This window comes from Rhinolophus hipposideros, assembly GCF_964194185.1.
Source record: "Rhinolophus hipposideros genome assembly, chromosome: 2".
NCBI lineage: Eukaryota > Metazoa > Chordata > Mammalia > Chiroptera > Rhinolophidae > Rhinolophus > Rhinolophus hipposideros.
In genome coordinates this window covers 34,875,320-34,897,225 of record NC_138048.1, presented here as the reverse complement: position 1 = coordinate 34,897,225, position 21,906 = coordinate 34,875,320, and the positions used below count along the sequence as shown (strand labels likewise).

The 21,906-nt window shown below is 33.9% G+C and overlaps 1 protein-coding gene across 5 annotated transcripts in view; it reads left to right on the top strand.

Moving 5' to 3' along the window:
• Positions 1–21,906, top strand: part of CBLB (Cbl proto-oncogene B) — a 212,243-nt gene that overhangs the window by 80,583 nt on the left and 109,754 nt on the right. For all 5 annotated transcript variants that reach the window (XM_081064589.1, XM_081064590.1, XM_081064593.1 and 2 more), the window contains exons 4-5: positions 3,507–3,653; positions 19,690–19,846. In XM_081064589.1, coding sequence (XP_080920715.1) covers positions 3,507–3,653; positions 19,690–19,846 — 304 coding nt within the window. The remainder of the gene's footprint in view (positions 1–3,506; positions 3,654–19,689; positions 19,847–21,906) is intronic.

Genomic DNA, 21,906 nt, shown 5'->3' with positions numbered 1-21,906 from the left:
CTCTGTTTTTACTCCTCTTTCCCTCCCTTCCTATCCTTCAAGTCTCCTCTAATATTAACATCTTTATTGGTTTACCCAGTATTGAAATCCAGAAGTGACTTATTGATTACCTGGTATATCAAAATACTTCTATTCCATAATGGTTTCTTTATAACCCAAAATCTCACACAGAACATATTTTTAAAAAGGGCTTAGCTTGTGATGGTTAATGGGAAATCTGTGTCAGTCATTAGTCAAAATAAAGTATCTGTTATACTAAAAGTAAAAGAATATTGCAAAATTCCTTGTAAAATTAATTAAATGTATAAGATTATTGAGTTTTTTCTTTGTAGACAAAATTTTATTATTTTCATTGTTTTGGGGGAGGTGAGTTTCAGTGATGGAAACATAGTCCTAATTAGTAAGCATCAAATCCTTATTAAGCAGTCATCATTATTGGTCTTATGATGAGAAGCAATCAAGTGCACTTAGGGAAAATTGGCAAAGTGTGGAAAAATTTCTTAATAGGAAAAAATATATCAGCTAAAAGATGTATGGCTCTTGCCTTTCTTCCTACTATGTCTAGATGGTTAGAGATGACTGTATTCTTGGAATTTGCCTTCAAAATTGGAGGTTAATTTTTTTTTTTAAATGGATATCTAAGGATGCAGAGTAGGGTGGGGAATTAAAGAAAGCACATAATGTATAATGTTCAAAAGATAATGTATAGCAAAATATAGTAAACGAACAAAGAAACCCACTCAATCGTGTAAAAGATAACACTTATTTGTTGTGATAATAAATTTAAATGACACCGAATAACAGAATTAGCTGTCAATTCCTTTCCTATCTTGTGGATTGCAAGCACTGTAAATTAATCTTTTAAATAATGGATTTCCAAAATGATCACTTCCTTATGTATGGTGTATGTGTGTATTTAAAAATTAAATATCAAACAAACATATAGTTTGTTATATGTGAAAAATAAGGTAACACAAAACTCTTGCATTGACATATTTTTAACAACTTGAATTTGAGTTTTTATAAAGACTGAAGGCAAAATATATGTATTTTCTTTGCCTTAGGTGTGCAAAAAATCAAATAACTTTCAGGAACAAGAGAATTGAACTGTATACACATTTTATAATTAAACAGTGATTAGTTATATAGATATTAGTGATTACTAGAACTTCTGGATGGTAAATTATAAAGATAAAATGTTACTATTTTTGTTTTAAAGTTTAGTGTCTGCATAGCCTGTGGATCAAATATCCAAAATGGGTAATCATTGGCATAGTGTTTCAGACTTTAGATCTAACAAGTAAAAAATGAAAAACATTTGGATATGATTAAAGAACAAAGAAGCAAGGGCAAGGAGAGCAACCATTTCAGAAAATATGGAACAACTGCTTCACCCTAATTATAGCCATCTTGATTTTTCTTTTTTCTTCTGTATGTATCAATTGAAAGTTTGGTGGAAAATTAACCCTTTTGCCTAATTATAGAAATAAATTTGTTGCAGATTTCCGAAAGTGACTTTATGCTTTGCCATAAACTCAAATTTCAAAAGTCAGTTGCAGTTTGTGTTGGCCACAATTCTTTCCTTTGATAGAGTTCAGCAGTTTACTTTTCATTTCCTAAGACTGAATTTCTTACATCTACCATCATCTAAATGAGGATGTGTTGACATAAATGAGAAGATCAAAGATTCAACTAATTAAAGACGTTTTACATTTTAATTAGGCTGAGTTGTGCGGAAGTGTGGCTGAGCCTAAGCAAATGAGGGTACATTATGCAAAATGATAATGATTTTGCAGATTGTTTATTATTGCCAGTCAAGCACTAACGTCAGGCCTATGTTCTGACCCCTCTTTTTCATAAATCTTCTCATAGATAATAAAGGTTATGGAAATTGGGAAGCATTTGGTTTTGCAATAGAGATGAGTTATTGAGATGTAGATTACTTTATACTTTATTGCTTTCTCTGCATTCCTACTTTTCCACTTTTTATCACAAGTACCTTCGTTTATTCTGTATTCATCTTACGTAGACAGCTACATGTTTCTTTTGTAAATGTTTTTAGAAAAAGTGAAACCCATTGACTTTAATGATAGGTACATATTATATGATCTCTTTGGTACCTAACATGCTTTTTTGCTTGTTACTTGAGAGTCATTAAACACAGGGACATGAGTAAAAATGCAGTAAAGAACCATAACTTGCAGTGTCAAAGTCCTATTGAAACATTGTAGGGCTTTAAATATATTGCAGATTTGAACGCTTTCTCTGTTAATTTTCCTCTCTACTTTTATTCCTAAACTATTTGCAGCCCCACCTCCACCCCTCAGACCCCTCAGCACACATAGAAAAGCAGCTGAAGTTTCAAAATGGAAAGACTGTGTATAGACATATTAAATGATGATGATTTCTGAGGAAACAGGAATGTAATGAAGCAAGGTCAGTTCAAAACTGAAAAGTTCTTTACTATTTAGCACTCTTTCAGTTTTGGGCTGATTAACATAATTAACATTGTAAACTTATGAAATTAACTTTGTAGGAAGGGGTGCAGATGATAACTGTTATTCTGAAATATGAATCATGTCAGAATCCTCAGCACTTCGCATGGAAATTAGAATAGAGGCAACATCTACATTTCCCTCCATTGCAAACCATTTTTTCATACTGTGATAGCTTTTTATTTCTAAAACAGAGATTTGATTATGTCCTTAGACTGTTTAATCCATTTTGGCTCCCCATTACTTATAGCAGGAGCTCTTATCGAGGGGAACACATTAGAATTGCTCAAAGAGCTTCTAAAATATGCACATATCTGGAACCCATCACCAGAAACTGATTTTTTTGGTAGGAGTGGAAAATGTGTCTCACAAAAACTTTGTTCATTGTTTCAGATGCCTCTTTATGTCATGTTCCAACAAAACTTTTTCCTCCTTTCTCATGCCATTTTCTCTAGTCACCTTCTGCTCTTCTCTAGCCATCCTAAGCCAAGATATTATACAAATAGTTTCATTCCGTACCTCCATACTTTTGTACATGCTATTCCTACTCTCCATAATACCTTCTCTTCCCTCCTTTCAATTCACTCTATTCTAAGTCTTTCATTTGTCAAACAATTACTTATTTTCCTAGTTTCTCCTCTAATGACAAATCTTCCCTTACTCCCCCATGTTGAAAGAATCACTCTCTTTTGTGTTTAGCATTTATATTTCATTATATTTTTTTAGGTGCCCATCTCTCCCGTTAAACTCATGTACATTATCTTGTTCATGTTTATATTAAAAGACTGTATAATTTAATAATAAGTGAAAATCCTGTTAGGAATTTCAATGTACAACTTATTATGTACACTGTCTTTAGGGGCTCTATTAAATTAAGGTTCATGATCAACATCAAAACCTAGGTTGATACTGCACATAATTTTACTTTTCGTAATACATGGTTTCAGTAAAACATATGCATATATATATATTTACTTTTTCCTTCATTTTCCCCCCCTCTTGTGTCTACAGGCGAAATCTCACAAAACTATCCCTTATCTTCAGTCACATGCTGGCAGAAATCAAAGCAATATTTCCCAATGGGCAATTTCAGGGAGATAACTTTCGTATCACAAAAGCAGATGCTGCTGAATTCTGGAGAAAGTTTTTTGGAGACAAGTAAGTAAAAATCATTTTATAGTTTTGATCCCTTTTTGAAGAATGACCCTAGTCCTGCCTCCAGTTCCTTATGGTATAGATATTACTTAGTATTTTCAGAATGTACTTGAGTGTTTTTGATTGTTTTGATTGCTAGTTTTTCTGTTTAGGCACTGAAAGTATACGTCAATAACTGAATAATTTTGTGTTATTGCAAAGTAAATATCAATTATACAGCATCTATTTATTTCATGAACATTCATTGAGTTAAATAGTTTGTTCTAAGAAGCAGACACGTAAGAGACTTTGTACACATGAGAAACTCATAACTTTTTGTAATTTAATGAACAACACACAAGACACATACAAAGTAAGAGGCAGAAATGTATAGATACTTTAAAGATGGCATAAATTGCTCTGACAATTCATAGAGAGGAACAGTTGCTTCAGAATTTTAGGAATCAGGGACTGCTTCCTGAGGGAGGTGGTATTTAAGCTTGGTTGAGATCTGAAATTAAGCTGGGAGGAGGCCGTAGCACCCTGATTCAGGCTTTCTTTGTATCATTGCACAGAGAGTATACCTGTGTAAACAAGATACAGAAATGAAGATATTGTCATCACAAAGTTGCATTATATCACAAAGTAGCTAGGTAAAGATGTCGTCCTTTAGGGACTTCCTGTGCAGATACAATGTCGGATGAGTTTAGTAAATAATAGGAATTGAATGTCCGAAGCCAGCATAACTTAAATAAAACATGCAAAACTATTATTATTATTATTATTATTATTATTATTAGTTTCAGGTGTACAAAACAATGTAATAGTTAGACATTTACACCCCTTACAAAGTGATAATCCCCCACCCCCAATCTACTGCCCCTCTGATATCGTATGTAGCTGTTACAGTTCCACTGACTCCATACAAAACTTTCAAAGAATTTAGTAAGATGATCAGTAAGATGATCAAGAACTGAGCATCTGAAGGCAAAATGGTTCTTCAGTAACCTTTTAATAGTTCCCTTTGATGAGAGAGCACCTCAGCATGTCCTTGAATGTAGGCAGAACCCCAGCTGAGTATTAAGTGATTGCTTACACATAGATTATTGTTTTCAATCTGGAGTTGAAAGTCTACACTTACACATCAACTGGTGAAATGAGTCAAAATACTGGTGTACATTTCTGGTGTTCTTAGACTTCTGATACTGGTGAATTAACTGTAGCATTGTGTTTCCTTTTCTTTTCCTAGAAAGTGCTATGTTTATAGCTACCACAAGATTAGACTACACTTACATAGAGCAATGCACATTTTGTTACTGGTGAAATGAGTCAAAATACTGGTGTACATTTCTGGTGGTCTTAGACCTCTGATACTGGTGAATTAACTGTAGCATTGTGTTTCCTTTTCTTTTCTTAGAAAGTGCTATGTGTATAGCTACCACAAGATTAGACTACACTTACATAGGGCAATGCACATTTTATTACATACATGTTTTGGCTTTGAAAATGTTCAAGTATTTTTCCCACTTCTTAGTAGAATATATTCTAAATTATTTTTAGGCACTAAATGAGGAAATGCCATTATTGCCATCAACGGGGACATTCTGTTCCAGAAATCTAGTTATTTGTAATGCTCTAATATCCAATCACAAATGAGGAATTTAAAAAAGGGTTCATCCTCATCTGAATTAGAATAATAGCCAAAAGTGTACTAATTAAATATTTGTGAATAGTGGAAAGCAGAAAGGCATTGCTGAGTTCTGAGAGAAAGAACTGAGAGAATTTCTTGTAGTTACAGCTCATATGTTAACATTGTGAGCCTAATCCAAACAGTCGGTGACCTTTAAAATAAACTGTAAAATTTTAAGAAAATCTGTGGGACAAATTGTGGTATTTCTTTTTGAAAACTGAAAATTCTAGTGAGTTATGAAATGGTTTGCTTGTGAGAAGGTCAGTAAAAAATGGAAAGAGTGCTCATACATTTTTCAAGAGAAGAGCTTATTTTGCTGGCACCTCAAGCCACAGAGAATTATGCATTTGAAGCATCTTTATTTTCCTTTATTTATAGCCATTGCACATCAAGGGGTTGAAATTTCTGTTCAACTGCTACATGAGTTAAATCACTAATAAATCAAATGGTATTCTTGAAGTATCAATTACGTTCTCTCCCCACCTTCCAAATCCTTGTACTTATGTGTCTTCACGTACTTGAGAAAGCTACTTAATTTTTCTTTAACGTTTTCACTTTTGGGATGAGAGCCAAATTTAAAGCTCCTTCTTGAACTCAGACATATTTCTACAGTCATCAAAACTAATGATTCTTTTAATAGATCACTGGAGAAACCATCATTATATTCTCCATGGGTTTTCACTTTATAGTTCCACAATATTTTATTGAATGAGTGAACAAATGAATGAATGATATAGCCTCTCAAAAGGTTGAATTATTTTGTCTTCCTTAAGCTCTAATACTAGTTTGTATTTTCATATAACTTAGTTCTCATATGGAAGCATTCCTGTCATATATTTTGCTATACATTGAGGGCATGTGAAAATGCTTTTATTTGACCTAACCAGTGCCTTTGAACTTAAAGCAGTATTTTTTCCCAAAAAACAGAACCATTGAGAGGTTAGTACTAAAAATAGCCAAACATATCATGATTTTTTATAAAGCAGCTTTTAGCTTAAGGAGTATTATTGTGACTTTTTTTCCCCAAAAGGAATTGTCTGCAAGAATGGAATGTTAAGATTGAATTAAAATTGGGAAAAAACTTCCCAAGTTTTCAAAGGACTTTGGAAAACTCCTAAAGACAATTTTAGGATTCAGACCTTATAAAAACAGGCAGCAGACAATAATTTTTAGGCATCATATGTCTAATGATAAATTTCTGTGCTTCTCAACTGTTTTGAAGTCACAGCAGGGGCCGTCTCTCTTTTTGGGACCCAAGCATAGCTGTCAAGGTGCTCTAACACATCATGTGTCATGGTAAACTGGTTGGGAAGTTCTGTATTTGTTAAATTTTTATGCAAATTAATTGAATGGTTTAAAGGTTGAGTCCTGCTTTTGCTTTTTTAGTTTGATGACCAGGAGATAGTAGAATTATGTAGGAAAAGAGAAATGGCATTATTGAATAAATGTGTCTTAAGTAAATTCTGCAAAATGAAACAAATGTCAAATTGAATTTTCACACTCTGTTAGTAGTTTATAATCTAGAAACTTTAAAGCATGAGGCTCAAAAAATGTATTATTACAAAAAATATTTTATTAGCTGTTAAAAAAAAATAAAGACCCATTAATGTGTCAGACTGTGGATGACAGTCACTTTTCTAAGCAGGTCAGGTCACAGTCACTGGGCTACTCGTGCTAAGTACTTCTTGACATTGGGAAGATTTAGACATGCATTTGCAACCAAATTATAATTCAGCAGGAACCTTGAATTCTAACTCCTGAATCATTTTATGTTTCCTTTGTTCCCCTTTGTTTACTTCAAGTTCAAATTCTTCCCTGGCTTTCTAACTGGTCCCTCTATCTTCAGTAACAACCTATCCAGTTGTTTTCCTTAGTGAGACCAGTAAGCTTTCTAAAGAGTAGAACTGATCGTAATCATTCTCTTTCTCTTTTTTTTCTTTTCTTTTTTTTTCCTTAAGTGCTTGTATGAATCCTTATTGATTCTCAGTTAAAGTGTAAAATCCCATTAACATGACACGATTTAGGGACTATTTTTTCCAGCTTCATTTCTTCGTACTCAGTTCATCCTCAGAGAAACAAACTACTCAGCACTCCATACTTATTTCCTAATGTGCTTTTCTTCCTCCCCCCATATCTTACCTAGTTTGTTTCTCTATTTTGTTGCACCCACTGCATGGGAAGCCAGTTTCCCTTGCCCTACCTACCCAGTGTTGCCACTTTGGAAGCTCTCTTTGAGTACCTGAATCTTAGGCGGACATCCCTACTCTGTGCTTCCAGGTAGACACCTGTGCTGATGGCTGTCATACTAGACTACAGTGAACCGATGACATATTCACGTTTCCCAACAGACTAGGAGGATTCCTTGAAGGCAGGGACCGTGCCTTACTGATTGTTATTACTCAGAGCCTGGCACATATCCTGGTATGTGTAGACACTAATAAATGGTAACAGACCATCTGAATAATTGAATGGATGGGTGGATAGATGGATGATGTCTATTCTCTGCTCAGATGTTTCAATGCCTTTATTATCTACATTTAAAAAATATCTACAGTTCTCCCTGGAATACCTGTCTTCTCTTTTTCTTTTCTACCATCCCAGAATTTTGACACCCTTCTTCAAATCTAGTTCAGAAATCTCCCTTTCTGGGTTGTTATCAATAATGTATGCCCTGACACACATTCAACTTTTAATGACCCCAATCTTTGTGTTCTTGTTGTATTTTAGATATATTATTGAATGTATGTTTATTATGTGGGTCTTTCCAGCTCGACTATGACTTGACTTTTTATCCAAAAATTAGTGAAAACAGATACATTTATTTGAGTTATGTCAAACTCTGTGGCCAATGATTTCAAATAAGCTAACTCCATTTTCAAAATAATCTTTAATCATTCTTTGAATGGTTATTGAATGGGTCCTTTGGGTACTGTAGACATAACAGAGAAATTGCTGGTTGAATTCATAACATATTTTCCCAGCATTTAAGTTTTCTCTGCCTTTACTTATGCCCTGTGTTTTAGTCAAGTGGATTGTTTGGCTCTTTCCTGACACATTAACAGTTACAAGTTTCTGTGTCCTTGCTCATGTTGCTCCTTCCTTGAAGATGTTTATAATTTCTGGCATCAAAGTTACTACTAATCTTTCAGTGCTCATCTCGCTTCTGATTCTATTCCTATTGTTATTACTAGATCTCTTCTTAAACTCCTGTAAGCTCTTGCTTGTCCTCAGACATTTACTATTTTCATTGTTTCATTAAGGTTACTTGCCTAGTTATCTTATTTCCCATTAGGTTATCAGCTCCATGAAATCAGGCCTATTTATTCGTCTTTGTATTTCCTGAAGTAAGCTCAGCACAATGTCTCATATTTAGACTTTTGAGACCTGTTGTTCAATTAATTCAAATGAATTGAGGACTAGAGAAATGTGTGTGAGCATGTGCATGTGTGAGAGAGAGAGAGACACACAACTTACTTGCTTGATTGGGGAAGCAGCATGCTTAGGGGTCATCTGTGTTCAGGTTCTGACCGCAACATTTACTAGTTTGGTGACTTTAGGTGAGCTACTTGGTCTCTCCATGCATCAGTTTCTTCGTCTATAAAATGGGGATAATAGTAGTAATAATACCTACTATCTGGGGTTGCTGTGAAGGTTCAAAGAGTTGAAATCTGCCTACAAGTCACACAGAACAGTGTCTGGTACATAATAAGCACTTTATGTTGTGGAATAATGAAACAACTTAAACCTTTAATCTTGCTCAAAACCCCATGAATATATTTATTAATTCTACAAATAATATAATTAATATTCAACTTTGTATGATGGAGTTTCTGTAGTCCCTAGAAATCTAAAAGCAAAAACCTAAATAAATAAATAACTAGTTTTCTAAAATTGTGTATATCCCTAAATAAAAGTAGGGTAGAATATAAGAAACTGCCCTGCTTACCATGGAAAAACATGATCTATTTAGAGCTCGGTTCATTACCTCTACCTTTGATTTCCTGGGGAAGTGGTGTGGACCTTCTTTGGTTTCCTGTATTTTCCTTTCACTTTTAATAAGAAACAAAGGACAATGGTTTGTTTTTGTTTTGTTTTTTTACCTTTCCAGTGAGTGAGTGAGGTACATGTTTTTCTATCATATTAACTAGATCAGTTTTCTCTCTAGTCAAAGAAAGGGCAATTCAGTCATACTTAAATTAAAGGAGGGGTTGCATAATGCAAATTAAAGACTCTTACCAGGAAACTGCAGCAGGAGCTCTAGAGAGAAAGAGAAAAAGAACTGAAATGGGTCTCAAGGAGTGCTATGTAGTGTTCCTATTATTTAGTCAACTCCTATTATTTCCTGTTTTAAAAAAAATCAAAGTATCTTTATATCAATGAGGAAAATAAAATTTGAAATCTCTTTTGTTCAACTAATTGCAACAAGATCCTAAATACAAAAAGCAAATAAAATGCCACATTATAATTTTCTATCTTGAAGCAATATGTATTCAATTTGAGGAAGGCAGTATATTGAAAAATTAATATTTAAAGTCAGTTCAGTCCCTTTAGGAAAGTGCCTAAGGAATGTCACAGATAGTAACTTAATTATTTACTAGAGCAATCAGAGGATCGCTCCGCTCAGTGGAGGAGCTGGTTTGGTGTCTGGGTTGCACATGTTAGTAAAGGAGTGTGGCAGTCTGTTCAGCAGCGGGCAGTGCTGTGGTTGGGACTGACTTGTTACCCCCTCGGCTCTAGAGAAAGGGACAGAGTAACTTAAAAGATACATAAATGCCATTCTTTTTTTTTCCATCTTTTCTTTTTCCTTCTCTCTTTACTGTGAATCCCTCAATAAGTGACATTTACCTCAGTGAAATCACCATCGTTTAGGTTCTGGTTCTCATCCTTGAAACCTGATTTCGTTAGAACCAAGAGTATGTTTAGAGAATGGACACAATTTAACTGAGCTCACAAACTGATCTGTAACCCAGAACAATGATTTTTGTTGTTGTTGCCCCCCGCCAACCTTGGGCAGGTGAGGATGCTTGGTTCACTGTAGATAAATTATGTGTGGAGCCATATCATATCCAGAACATTCCGTGTTGAACATGGAATCCAAATGAAGCGTTGTAGTTTATGGTCCACTGTAGGAACCCCCTGCCTCAAGGACCAAAGTAATTGAAATTGTTGTTCTCTCTCGGCTGATGCCCTGAAAGCTCTGTTCATTTCTCCACCTTCGGACTTTCTTTTTCCATCTGCAAAGTTCAATTTTTAAAGCTCCATTCTTTAGAGCCCTGAGAACAGTGGGGACCGACTGGTAGAGAGGTGGTCATATTTGCATTTTAGGTGGGACGCACTTGGGGAAGTATGGGTAATGAATTTGAGCAGTGGTTTCTAAACCCATTTCATTGTAGGCCTTATTACCAAGTACTTTTTGAGCATATTATCTGTCTCTTTATCTATCAATCAGTCTATCTATCTGTCTGTCTATCTATCTATCTGTCTGTCTATCTATTGAACAAACAAAACAAAAAACCTTTCACAGTTGAAAGCTTTTTTTGTTTGTTTGTTTAAAAGAAAGGGTTTCTTGAGCCACATGCTAACTGAAAAAGGATGACCAGGTCCTGGGGAATGCAGTCTACACCACCAGCAGCAGGGCTAGGGAGAAAAGACAAACATGTCCACTCCCCCTAAAGTTGATGGGTACTTTTATACATTATGTTTCGAGGGGGAAAAAGAATTATTTTGAAAAAATTTACATTGGTTAAAGATGGGGGGGTGGACAGGAAATGTTGAACAGGGCCAGTTCTATGATAGAGGTACATAGCTTGTAAGAAATAAATATTTCCTACTTTTGATTGGTTACAGCCTACAGTCCTGAAAATTCATGCATATGCAGGGTGCTGTGGGGTCTCGTGATCCCTGCAGAAGCTGATTCAAAGCTCCACCATTCAGGAATGTGAGCAGTCTTTTGTTAGTTGGCCCACAGCTATTAATTTAATTATTCTTTTTCTTTTCTCTCTTCAGCCTAATGTAATTTAATGTAGGACATCTCAGAACTTTTGTCACTATTGTCTGCATGCATATATATATATATATATATATATATATATATACACACACACACACACACACACACACACATATACATATATATATATATAAATGCATATCTACTACTATACAAATAGTGTGTATTATTTGTGCATAATACAAATAAAGGGCACATAACATACATTTTCAAAATGATATAAAAATGCAAGTAGAATTTCAGTATTTTCTTCTCATCACGAGAAGGTTTATCTTGTGTGCCACTTGGAATCTGTGACTAGGATTGTTCCCCCTCCGCACAAACACTTTAGAAACTGATAAAAGAGAAGTAGGAGAGAGATAGATAGACTGTTGTAGAAAACTAGGTGGAGATTATAATAATAATAATAATAATAATAATAATAATAATAATACACTTAAAATAATACATGAAATGAAATATTATCAATATACAAATTATATATAAATGAAAAATATGAATTTAAGAATGATAGGAACATACAATTAACCATGCTTGATTATTAAGATTCCTGAGGTTAAAGAAGAGAGTCAAATGTGATGCCTCAGTCTCTGATTTGAACAACTGGGTACCATTCACTGAGACAAGAAAAAGAAGAAATTTGGAACCACATCAATTCAGTTCATGTTCAGTGGCGTGCACACAGACAAATCCATGTGGTGGTATCTATTAGTAGCTTAGATATATAACTTTGAGGCTGTGCCAAGAATGTAGAATAGAGATAAGGTGTTAGGATTGACAGTACGTTTAGGAGAGTTTGCAGACTGACAGCCTGTAGAATGTTTTCTTTGGCCTCATGCAATGTTTAAATAAAAAAAATAGTTGGTAATTTGTAAAAATTATTTATCTTACCAAAAAAGAATTGTATTGAATTTCATTGAAAAATTGGGAGTGATGACAACACTAGATCTGACTTCGGACAGGGCAACACTTGGCTAGACCTGGGTGCCAGCTGCCCAGTTTAGATGTGCTCTCCTCTAACATATTGTAGTGCTTACCTGGACCTCTTTGCTCATTTACATTATGTACCTGATCCCCAGGTATTTGACTTCCAGTCTCTGAAAGCTATTGAAGCCATTGGACTAACTGACGTAGACCATGGAGAATGTGCAGGCAAAATGAGAACAGCTGCTTAAGGCATTCTGGTGAATGAAGTATGCACAGAGGAAATTGCAGGAAATGGAGGACTCACCAGAAAAGTAGTGAGAAAACCTGGGCACTGTGGTACTATAGATGCTAAATGAAGATAGGGTTTAAACAGCTCGGGAGATGAACCAGATAATACTGCTTCAAGGTCAACTACCGTGTTTCCCCGAAAATACGACCTAGCCGGACCATCAACTCTAATGCGTCTTTTGGAGCAAAAATTAATATAAGACCTGATCTTATTTTAATATAAGACAGGGTCTATAATACAATATAATATAAAATATAATATATCAGGTCTTATATTAATTTTTGCTCCAAAAGATGCATTAGAGCTGATGGTCCAGCTAGGTCTTATTTTCGGGAAAACACGGTAGATAAAGACTTAAAAGTTTTCATTAGATATTGTAGCAACAAAGCATTTATAATCTATTTTCTCTTTTTAAAATTCTACAAGTCTCCTTTGTAACCAAAGTTTTAATAGGCTCCACGTGTTACACTGAGTAGATAGATGTGTTCGGGTTTTGGTGTGCACTGAAGAGGTATGTTGGGTTTTTGTTGTGAACTGAATAGGTTGAGTGCATTGGATTTTGCCCTGTACTGAGTAGGTAGATTAATGTGTCTTCGCCCCTCCACCAAGACTTGGTGATTATGGCCAACCACCCTAATGGATAGAGTCTTAAAGTGTCTTTCCTATTCTGAAGTTTCTAAGCTCCGGAATGATAAGATAACATTGTAACCTTGTCCTCCAAGTCTAACCTGTTCTTGTGTCCCGACTTTGGCTACTAATTTTACTTTACTGTTTAAAGAAGTAATTAGTTCATTTTTTAATTTGTTTGCTCTGCCAAATGAGGAAAATATATTCACATTTGTGGAGACCATTAGTATTTCCTGAATAATTCTGAGTACTAAGCCAATCACTCCAACTTCCAAACTTTTATGTTTCTCAAGTATCATTTAAAAAGCTCTCCTGTGCAGGGCCCTATTTTTTAAAAAGCAGACTTTAAATTTCTTCATGTTTTAGTTCTGGTCAGCTACTCAGTTTGATTTAATTCGTTAAAGTGCTTTGTTTCTTCTCCTCGCTCCATTGTATGTCTGTCTAATGAACAGTTTACCTGTTCATTGTATTTGTGATGGATATTGGGTTCTTCCTGCATTGGATTATTATCAGTAGTGTTTCTATGACCTTTTTTGTAGATTAAAAAAACAAACTCGTGTCTATTTCTGTTGGATGTATGTCTAGGTGTGTAATTACTTTCTCCTAGTTTATGCATAGTTTTAGCTTTAGTAGCTTTTAGTGACCACTGAAGAGGTTTCCAAAGTCCTTTACCAATTTAATCACCTATGAGCAGTGCCGAAAGTTTCCTGTTGCTCTTAATTCTCCCCAACACTTCATGGTATCATTCTTTTTTTTTCCTCCAGTAAGCCATCTGGTGGGGTAGAGTGGCATCTTAGTGTGTTTTTAATTTACATTTCCCTCATGACCAATGAAGTTGAGCACATCTTTGTGTGTTTATTGAACATTTTGGTTTATTTTCTGTATGTGTGTGGAAATTATTTGCCCGATTTTTAGAGCAATCATTATTACTATTCAGGTGTCTTTATATATTATAGATAGGAATCTTTTGTTGATTATGTGTATGTAATTAGTTCCTCCCAATATGTGGCTTTGTTTTTCATTTTATCATATGTTTTCAAGAATACAAATTTTTAGTTTATCTTGTCCTTCATCCTTTGAGCATTGTGGGTCCTGTTTAATTCTTTTGCATGCTCCAAAGTAATGTAGACATTCTCTTAATGTTTCTTATAAAAAAAACTTTGTTTCATCTTTCATATTTAAGTCCAAGATTCATCTAAATTGATTTTTATATGGTATTAGGTAAGGGTATAGATTCAGTTTATTACCTTTATTCCTATTTATTTGAAAATTTCAGAAAGTATTGTAAAAGTCAAGTATTTTTAAGTCTCGCTATCTAATATATTGCTTAAACGTAGAAATATAAATGGTATTTGTATATTGGTTTGGTATTCAGCAACCATGTTGAAGTTGTTTATTCTCATAGTTTAATTTCAAAATTCTTTTGTTTTTCCAACATATAAAATCATGTCATAGGCAAATACTATTCTTAATTTTAATCTATTCTTTCTGTGATTCTGTAATATCGTTTAAAATGGTTTTAATATATCCTTTATTCCTTTAAGTCATCAGAGCATATTAGAAATACAGAAAAACGATCACTTGTAATCCTACCATTATCCAGTTGTCATCAGTTAAAATTTGTGTTGATCTCTCCAGACATTCTAGATAGTTGTAGCATAAAAGACATACAGTTTTTAAAATGCTATTCCCATTTAATAATATGCCATAAAAACTTTTTCATGTCAATAAATATATTTTCTGCATAATTGTTAATTGCTGTAAATTATTATGATCTGTGGATGTAGTATGCTCTGTTATTACTATTGAACATATTTGTTTTTAATATTTTGCTATTATGAACAACACTTTGGAGAGATTAATGGATGAATCTTTGCACTTCTCTCTCTCTCATCTCTTTCCATGTATGTGTATATATATGTATATATACTTATCTATACATATATACATATATATACATTGTATATATATAGTGCCAAAAAATGTATACACATTTTAGAAAGGAAAAAACTATTGTAATGTTCAAATGTATACCGATAACAAAAGATGAATTCTGCAATTACAGGAGGTGCTCAAAGTGGTTACCATTGGCGTTCAGACACTTCTGATTACGGCAAACTACTCCTTGAACATAGATAACATCTCTCAAAATGTGTGTACATTTTTATGGCAACCCTGATGTGTGTGTACACACACACACACACACACACATACATACTGATGGTGCCAAAAAAATGTATGCACATGACTTGTATTCATCTTTAGTTATCGGTATATATTGAGTATTACAATGTTAATGCGTTTTTTTCCTTTCTTAAAATGTGTGTATGTATGTATATGTATATACACACATACAATCATATATATGTTTATATATACATATTTATATGTGTTTGTGTATATATATATATGTATATTTTTTGACATAATTTCTTTAGAGGAAATCCCTAGAAGTAGGTTTTCTGTGTTAAAATATATAGACTTTTGAAACTTGCTGCCAAATTGCCTTCTAGTAATGCTGTGTAAATTCTCACTCTCACCAGAAGTATACTAGAGTTCCTGTTTCCAAACACCCTGGCCTTTGTTGACATTCACACATTTAGTATATGGATTTTATTTTTATATTAATCAAAATAAAACCTACAGCTTCTTTTGAACTTGTGGTTCTATAAAAGTGTTTTGCCTTTCTTTGGGTCTCAGTCTCCTAACTTTTTACCTTCCATTCCTTATACTTTTGTCTTAGAATATGTGATATCCTCCACTTTTCCAGAGGAGGAGACAAACCTGGAAGGTTGAATGATATTTCAGTTGCTGTACTGCTGACGTGTTTGCAGTTTTGTTTCCCTGTATCAGTTTGATCTTATTTTCTCTGTAAAAACACCTTATTTTTAAGATTTTAAAAGATAATTACTTTGTGTTTTTGGTAGACAGACCAGGGCCCATTATAATAGTAACAGAATTATATTACAGCCTTTTGTTTACCAAGTTCCTGTCTCTCCTGACATTATATGAACCTACTATCACTTTTTATTAAGTCATCGAAAGATTTCTGTATAGAGGTGAATGGTAGCACAAATTTCTAGGCTGTTTCTCTATGAAACACTCCCATTAAGCAGTCCCTTGACTGCCTTAGATACAGTTTAATTTAAAAACACAAATTTTAGTTGCATGTTTTGTTTGTCTTGGACAAAGAGGAATAAGATACAATTTCTGTTGGGGATCTCTATCCTATGGGATTCCCATGGTACATGCATCTATTTCTGTGATACCCATAGCACATGGCACAACATGTAACATAATAGTTACAAGTCTTTCCACTTTTTAGATTGTGACTATTTTTATTTCTGTTCGGAACCTAGTACAATGCCTAGCACATATAAAGTCTTGAACAAAGCACTTCACCTGTTTTAAGCCTCAGTTTCCCCATCTGTATGGTAAAGATGAGTATATTATATGCCTCATAGTTTTACTGTGACAAACTCAGATTGTATATATAAAGTACTTAACTTTGTGATTGGCAGATCATAAGCCATCCATAAATGGCAGTTCTTATTCCCATTGGAAGTCTAAAGATCCCCAAATCATATTATTATTAAAGTACCTGGCATTGGTCTTGTATTCCATTTTTTGTGGATTGACAGTTACTTGTGTGTTTCAGTGTATTTTAAAGTTAATTCAACCTGTAATTAAAGTGATATATAATTATAATTGGCCAAAGGACAGATTAAAATATTTCTGGATTGATGAAAGCTTGAAGTTTAGGTGTCCTTTTTAGTTCTCTTCCTATCCTTTCTCTTCTTCTTTCCTTTCCCCAGGTCTCTGCCAGCACACTGACATTTCTACGTATGTGTAAGACAATTTGCCATTAATATTTCCTCTCACTTTTTTTATCTCTAAGGGAAGAGGTGGTAGAAACCACCACTGTCTTGTTGCTACAGTTTAATTTAAAGATGTGAAAATTCATCCCCAGCCCCACCCCCAACATACACACCTCAGGAAAGAATGTGGTAGCAACTTGATATCCTCTTCAGATAGTTGAGATCCTTAGTTTAACAGTTCTAAAACAATCTTTTTAAAGATATGATTGTACTTCTTTTCTTTTTTCACTCATGACCCCCGCCCCCTCATCTTCTCCCGTGGTGGGTGTTTGGCTCACCTGATCAAAGGAAGCGTATCTGTTGTAGGAACTCTTGTATATAGTAAGTTAACCAAATATTGCCCATTCTTCTTAATTCCTGGTACTATTCTTAATTAATGTTCCAGCGAATGCTTGTTTGGACTTTCGGTTTATCACAAGTAGACTATGAGAAAGTCTTATTTATACAAATACTGTGGAAATATAGCTTGTTCCTTTGCTAATTGTTGTTCCAAAGTGTTCTGTTAGACTACAGTATTGTTTTAATAATTTGCTCTGGGAAATCATTAGATATTTGAAAAAATTACCTCTATGAACCTTAAATATTGGGATAAGGATAGTTTTTTTTATAGTAGTAGATATTAAAGGTGTCTATTTGTTCAATTTATGTACTTTTTATGCTTTATACACAAGACAAATTGTTTATACAAAACATAAAATGTGCTGTTCTTTGATCAGTAGTCCTCAATTTTTTTTTTTTAACGTTGAATATTATGTGTGTTGAATATTTGGAACTTTGGAAAAGAAAAATGTGTTTCTTAAGCACTGTTTCCACGGTAACTGTCATGAAGCTGGATATAATGCATATTTACACTTCACCGTAAATCAATAGCCTTCTAATATTATCAAAAGTTCTTGTTCTTTTAAAACAGCAGCATTTTGGTAATGTTAATCGGAGCCTGACGTGAGTTTCTTCTAAACCGTGTCTGATGTGGTGTCCCTCTTCAGTTCCCTGTGGTTTCCTGTTTTTTTCATACATAGAGAAAAGCCTTTTGATGTATTCAACCTCGTGTTTTTTTTTCTTTTAATGGTATATCAAGCCTAAACTTTCTTATAATTACAGTATAGTATTATAAACCCAGCTCACCATTTATTTATTCACGTTGCTACAGACCTCTTCTCTAGAATTTCGTCAGCACTTCCTTAAATATTTCGCCTCTATATTCTTTAGCATTACAGATCTTATTTCTACCCTGAAAGTGTGTGTCCTTCAAGGGCAGAGATAATGTTTTGTATTTCCATAGTTACATTTCTCCGTAGTGCCGTGCCTTAGCAATTAATAGATCCAATCAATCAGTGACTCTCAAAGTGGCATCCCCAGATCAGGAGCATCAGCTTCTCTGGGGAACTTGGTAGAACTGGAAGTTCTCAGGCCCCACCCCTGTCACACTGAATCAGAATAGCTTGAGCTGAGGATCAGCAATTTCCTTGCTAACAGTCCCTTCAGTGAGTCTGATGCATGCTCACATGTGACAACCAAAGCAGTATGTCATTAATGAATGGATGTGCAAGTTGTACATTTATGGTGATGCTTCACTGGGAGGGTTGATATAGGATGGGCCAATTTATTCTGCCTGAGTTTTATTTCTTTAGAGATACTGGTAAAGAAAACCCTAAGATTTAAATATATGCAATCTTGTAAGAGGGTGTGTGTAGCTCTTATGCTGTCTTATTGTGAAAATCACAGCCTAAAAAAATTTAAAATATAAATTTTAAATTTCCTTTTTTACCCATTCAGAAGTAGGCATTTAACATTCCAAAAGGAGGAAAGTTAAGGAATGAATAATGAGTAATTCTTATTTTCATGGTGGGGACTAGGTGGGTGAATGTTGGGAACTGGTCAAGTAGGGTATGGGGTCAGGAGACTTTTCCCTGAATACCATTCTGTGCTATTCTAAATTTTTGAACCATGTAAATGCATTACCTAATAAAAATTTTCATACAGGATTTTTAATATAAATAATGAATAAGTGTTTAATAAATAAAATTCCATGGGATAGACAGTGTGGTTTGTTAAAAGTATAAAAATTTTCCTTTGCATTAATATGAAAGGTTAGATAACATGAGCTTTTCATCTCTGCAGAAAACATTGAGGTGGTGGCCTAATGTCTTGATGACTTTCCAACTGACCTTTCTCAAAATGGTGAATGAATGGTACAATGAACAAAGAATTCTTGCTATTATATGAACCCATCATCTTGTAATTATTTTAAGAAAATAGAGGGGGAGAATTTAACTTGATTTAAAGTTAAATAATCTTATGTACACAAGAGGTCAGACATACAGGACTTTGACCTGATACGTCCTTTCAGATGTGTTTTTAGAAATATCTTGATAGCCAAGGGCTGTTTGAGAGAAAAATTGATTTAGATTTTTGTCACATTCTTAGCAAATAGAAAATAATCCAGTTAGCAAAACCCATTACATGTGTTAGCAAAACCCATTACATGTGTTCTGAATTAGGAACAATATTCTCAACTATTTGTCTTTTAGTACAAATGCAATTATATTAATGTTATGACTTGAATTGTGCTGTTTCAATGGAAGGTATGTCTTAAATGACACTTGATTCAATTACTCATTATTTTTTTTCTTGCACAGAACTATTGTACCATGGAAAGTATTCAGACAGTGCCTTCATGAAGTCCATCAGATTAGCTCTGGCCTGGAAGCAATGGCTCTAAAATCAACAATTGATTTAACTTGTAATGACTATATATCAGTTTTTGAATTTGATATTTTTACCAGACTATTTCAGGTAAGTTTCCATTCGCTTAATCCTTTCTTCAATCCTGCCTTGCCTCCCTTGTGTGTGTGTGTAGCGCGCATGTGTATTTGTGTGTACGTGTGTATTTGTCTTTCACACACATACATATGCACACTCACAAACAAATATATTGGAAATAGTCTCATTTTGGGTAGTCTATAATTTTAAAATAAGTCATTGGTGTAAGTTTTTGGTCATTGCTGTAAATTTAGAGTTTGTTTGGACTATCAGGCGCTGTGAGTTTAACGGTTGCTTATTATATTAGCTTTGAGAAGATTCATGCAAAGGAGCTTTGTTTTAAATTCCTTATTTCATTTCTCACTTTACTTTGTTAGTCTTTTTGGCCAGTAACTGATCTAATGCAACTTTCACAGCTGGGCATTTGCCAAGGTTTTATCCCAACTTCTTTGCCTCCCATAGTCATTAGGTGAGAAGGGAAATAGTAAACTTGGAAATAGATAGCAAATTTATAGGTCATTACTCTGGTGTGTACTGTTTTATCACTTGCTTTGCTCATTCCACTATATATTATAAACATCTTTCCATGTTAGAAAATATTTTTCATTAATGTAATTTTCCATTTTCAGATGCTACATAGTCTATCAAAATAGATTGTCATTAATTTAACAAATCTCTCTTTTGGAAAATTAAGATTTTTTTTCCTGTTTTCTCCCTAATATTTATGACTTTGAGATTAACCTTCTTGTCCTGTTTATTCTTATTTTTTAATCAATCCTTTATAATTGTCTTTGCATAGCTGTTTTTAAAAATCAATCCTTTATAATTTTCTTTACGCAGGTATCATTATATGATGATAGCTGAATCTATCATTTTATTCTTTTGTGTGTCTTAATGAAGTTTCCGTAAACATAAAGACTTGAAATTTGTGTTTTGAATTTGGCTCTGCCAGTAAATTGTATACCGTCTGTGGGTTACAATTCACGTAGTCAAAAAAATGAAAGAGTTACCTAAAATCTTTATGATTCTGATAATACAAATTACATAGTAAGCGAGGTGAATCGATCAAAAACCAGGCTGGCTTATGTTCTGATGAAGTTCGTCGTCGTCGTCTTACTATTATTTTAGTCTGTAGTAACATTTATCCTGTTTGAAACATGCTTTCAACACAAAGTATAATGTTGTTTTTCCCATTTCCCATGTTATAAACATTTTGCTTCTGTAATTTATGATTCTGTGTGGCACTAGCCTATAAGGATTGGATGACTGACATATGTAAGAAAACAAGATTACATGGGATTAACTTTTAATTTATGAAAGAACCTGTTAATAGAAAGCAAATTAACTCTTGTCAGCAATACTGTTAGAATACATTTTACTCTATTACAATTTTGCAGTCCTAATTCTGCCTGGGTGTATAGGATAAGAAATTAGATAAATGACTGTAAAAAGTGTACTTTTACTTATTTTCAATTTACAGCAGTTTCATGATTATTCCATTGGTATATATAGGTTGTCTGCCAGCTTAGGGTTTTTTTTTTCCAATGATCTTAAGATAAATTTTAGGAAAAGGTTGTGTTACCTGATAGTGATCATTTTATAATGGATCCTCTCCTTTCATTAAAGGTTTCTGATAATTTTCCAAATACTTTATTTAACATGATACAAAGACATTCTGAATAGGAGGAACATTGTTTCCTCCCCTTGTGAAGGAAGAGAGCAAGGGTGATTTTCATATATTAAACCTCAGTGTTCATTCTAGGAAGAGTGTGTTTTTTGTAGGGAGGCTGGATTACTTTTTAGTGTGGATGTCAAATGTTAGCATGTCTCCAAGTTCTGTCTGTAGTAAAGGTATGAGGGCAACTTCCTGTCGGTTAAACGCTTGCCCAAACTGCTACTTCATATTTGCATATATTTTCTTAGAAACTGTTTTGCTTTGAAAGAACCCACAAATTCGTAATATTCTTTAAGTTATGTATATCTTATTTCTGCTTAGTGGGGGAATAGAATCTTTATAAATAGAGCTACTGTGAAAAGTTTGAGATTACAAAATCAAAACTTACGTGTGGACCAAAGAATGCCTAATCTCTTCT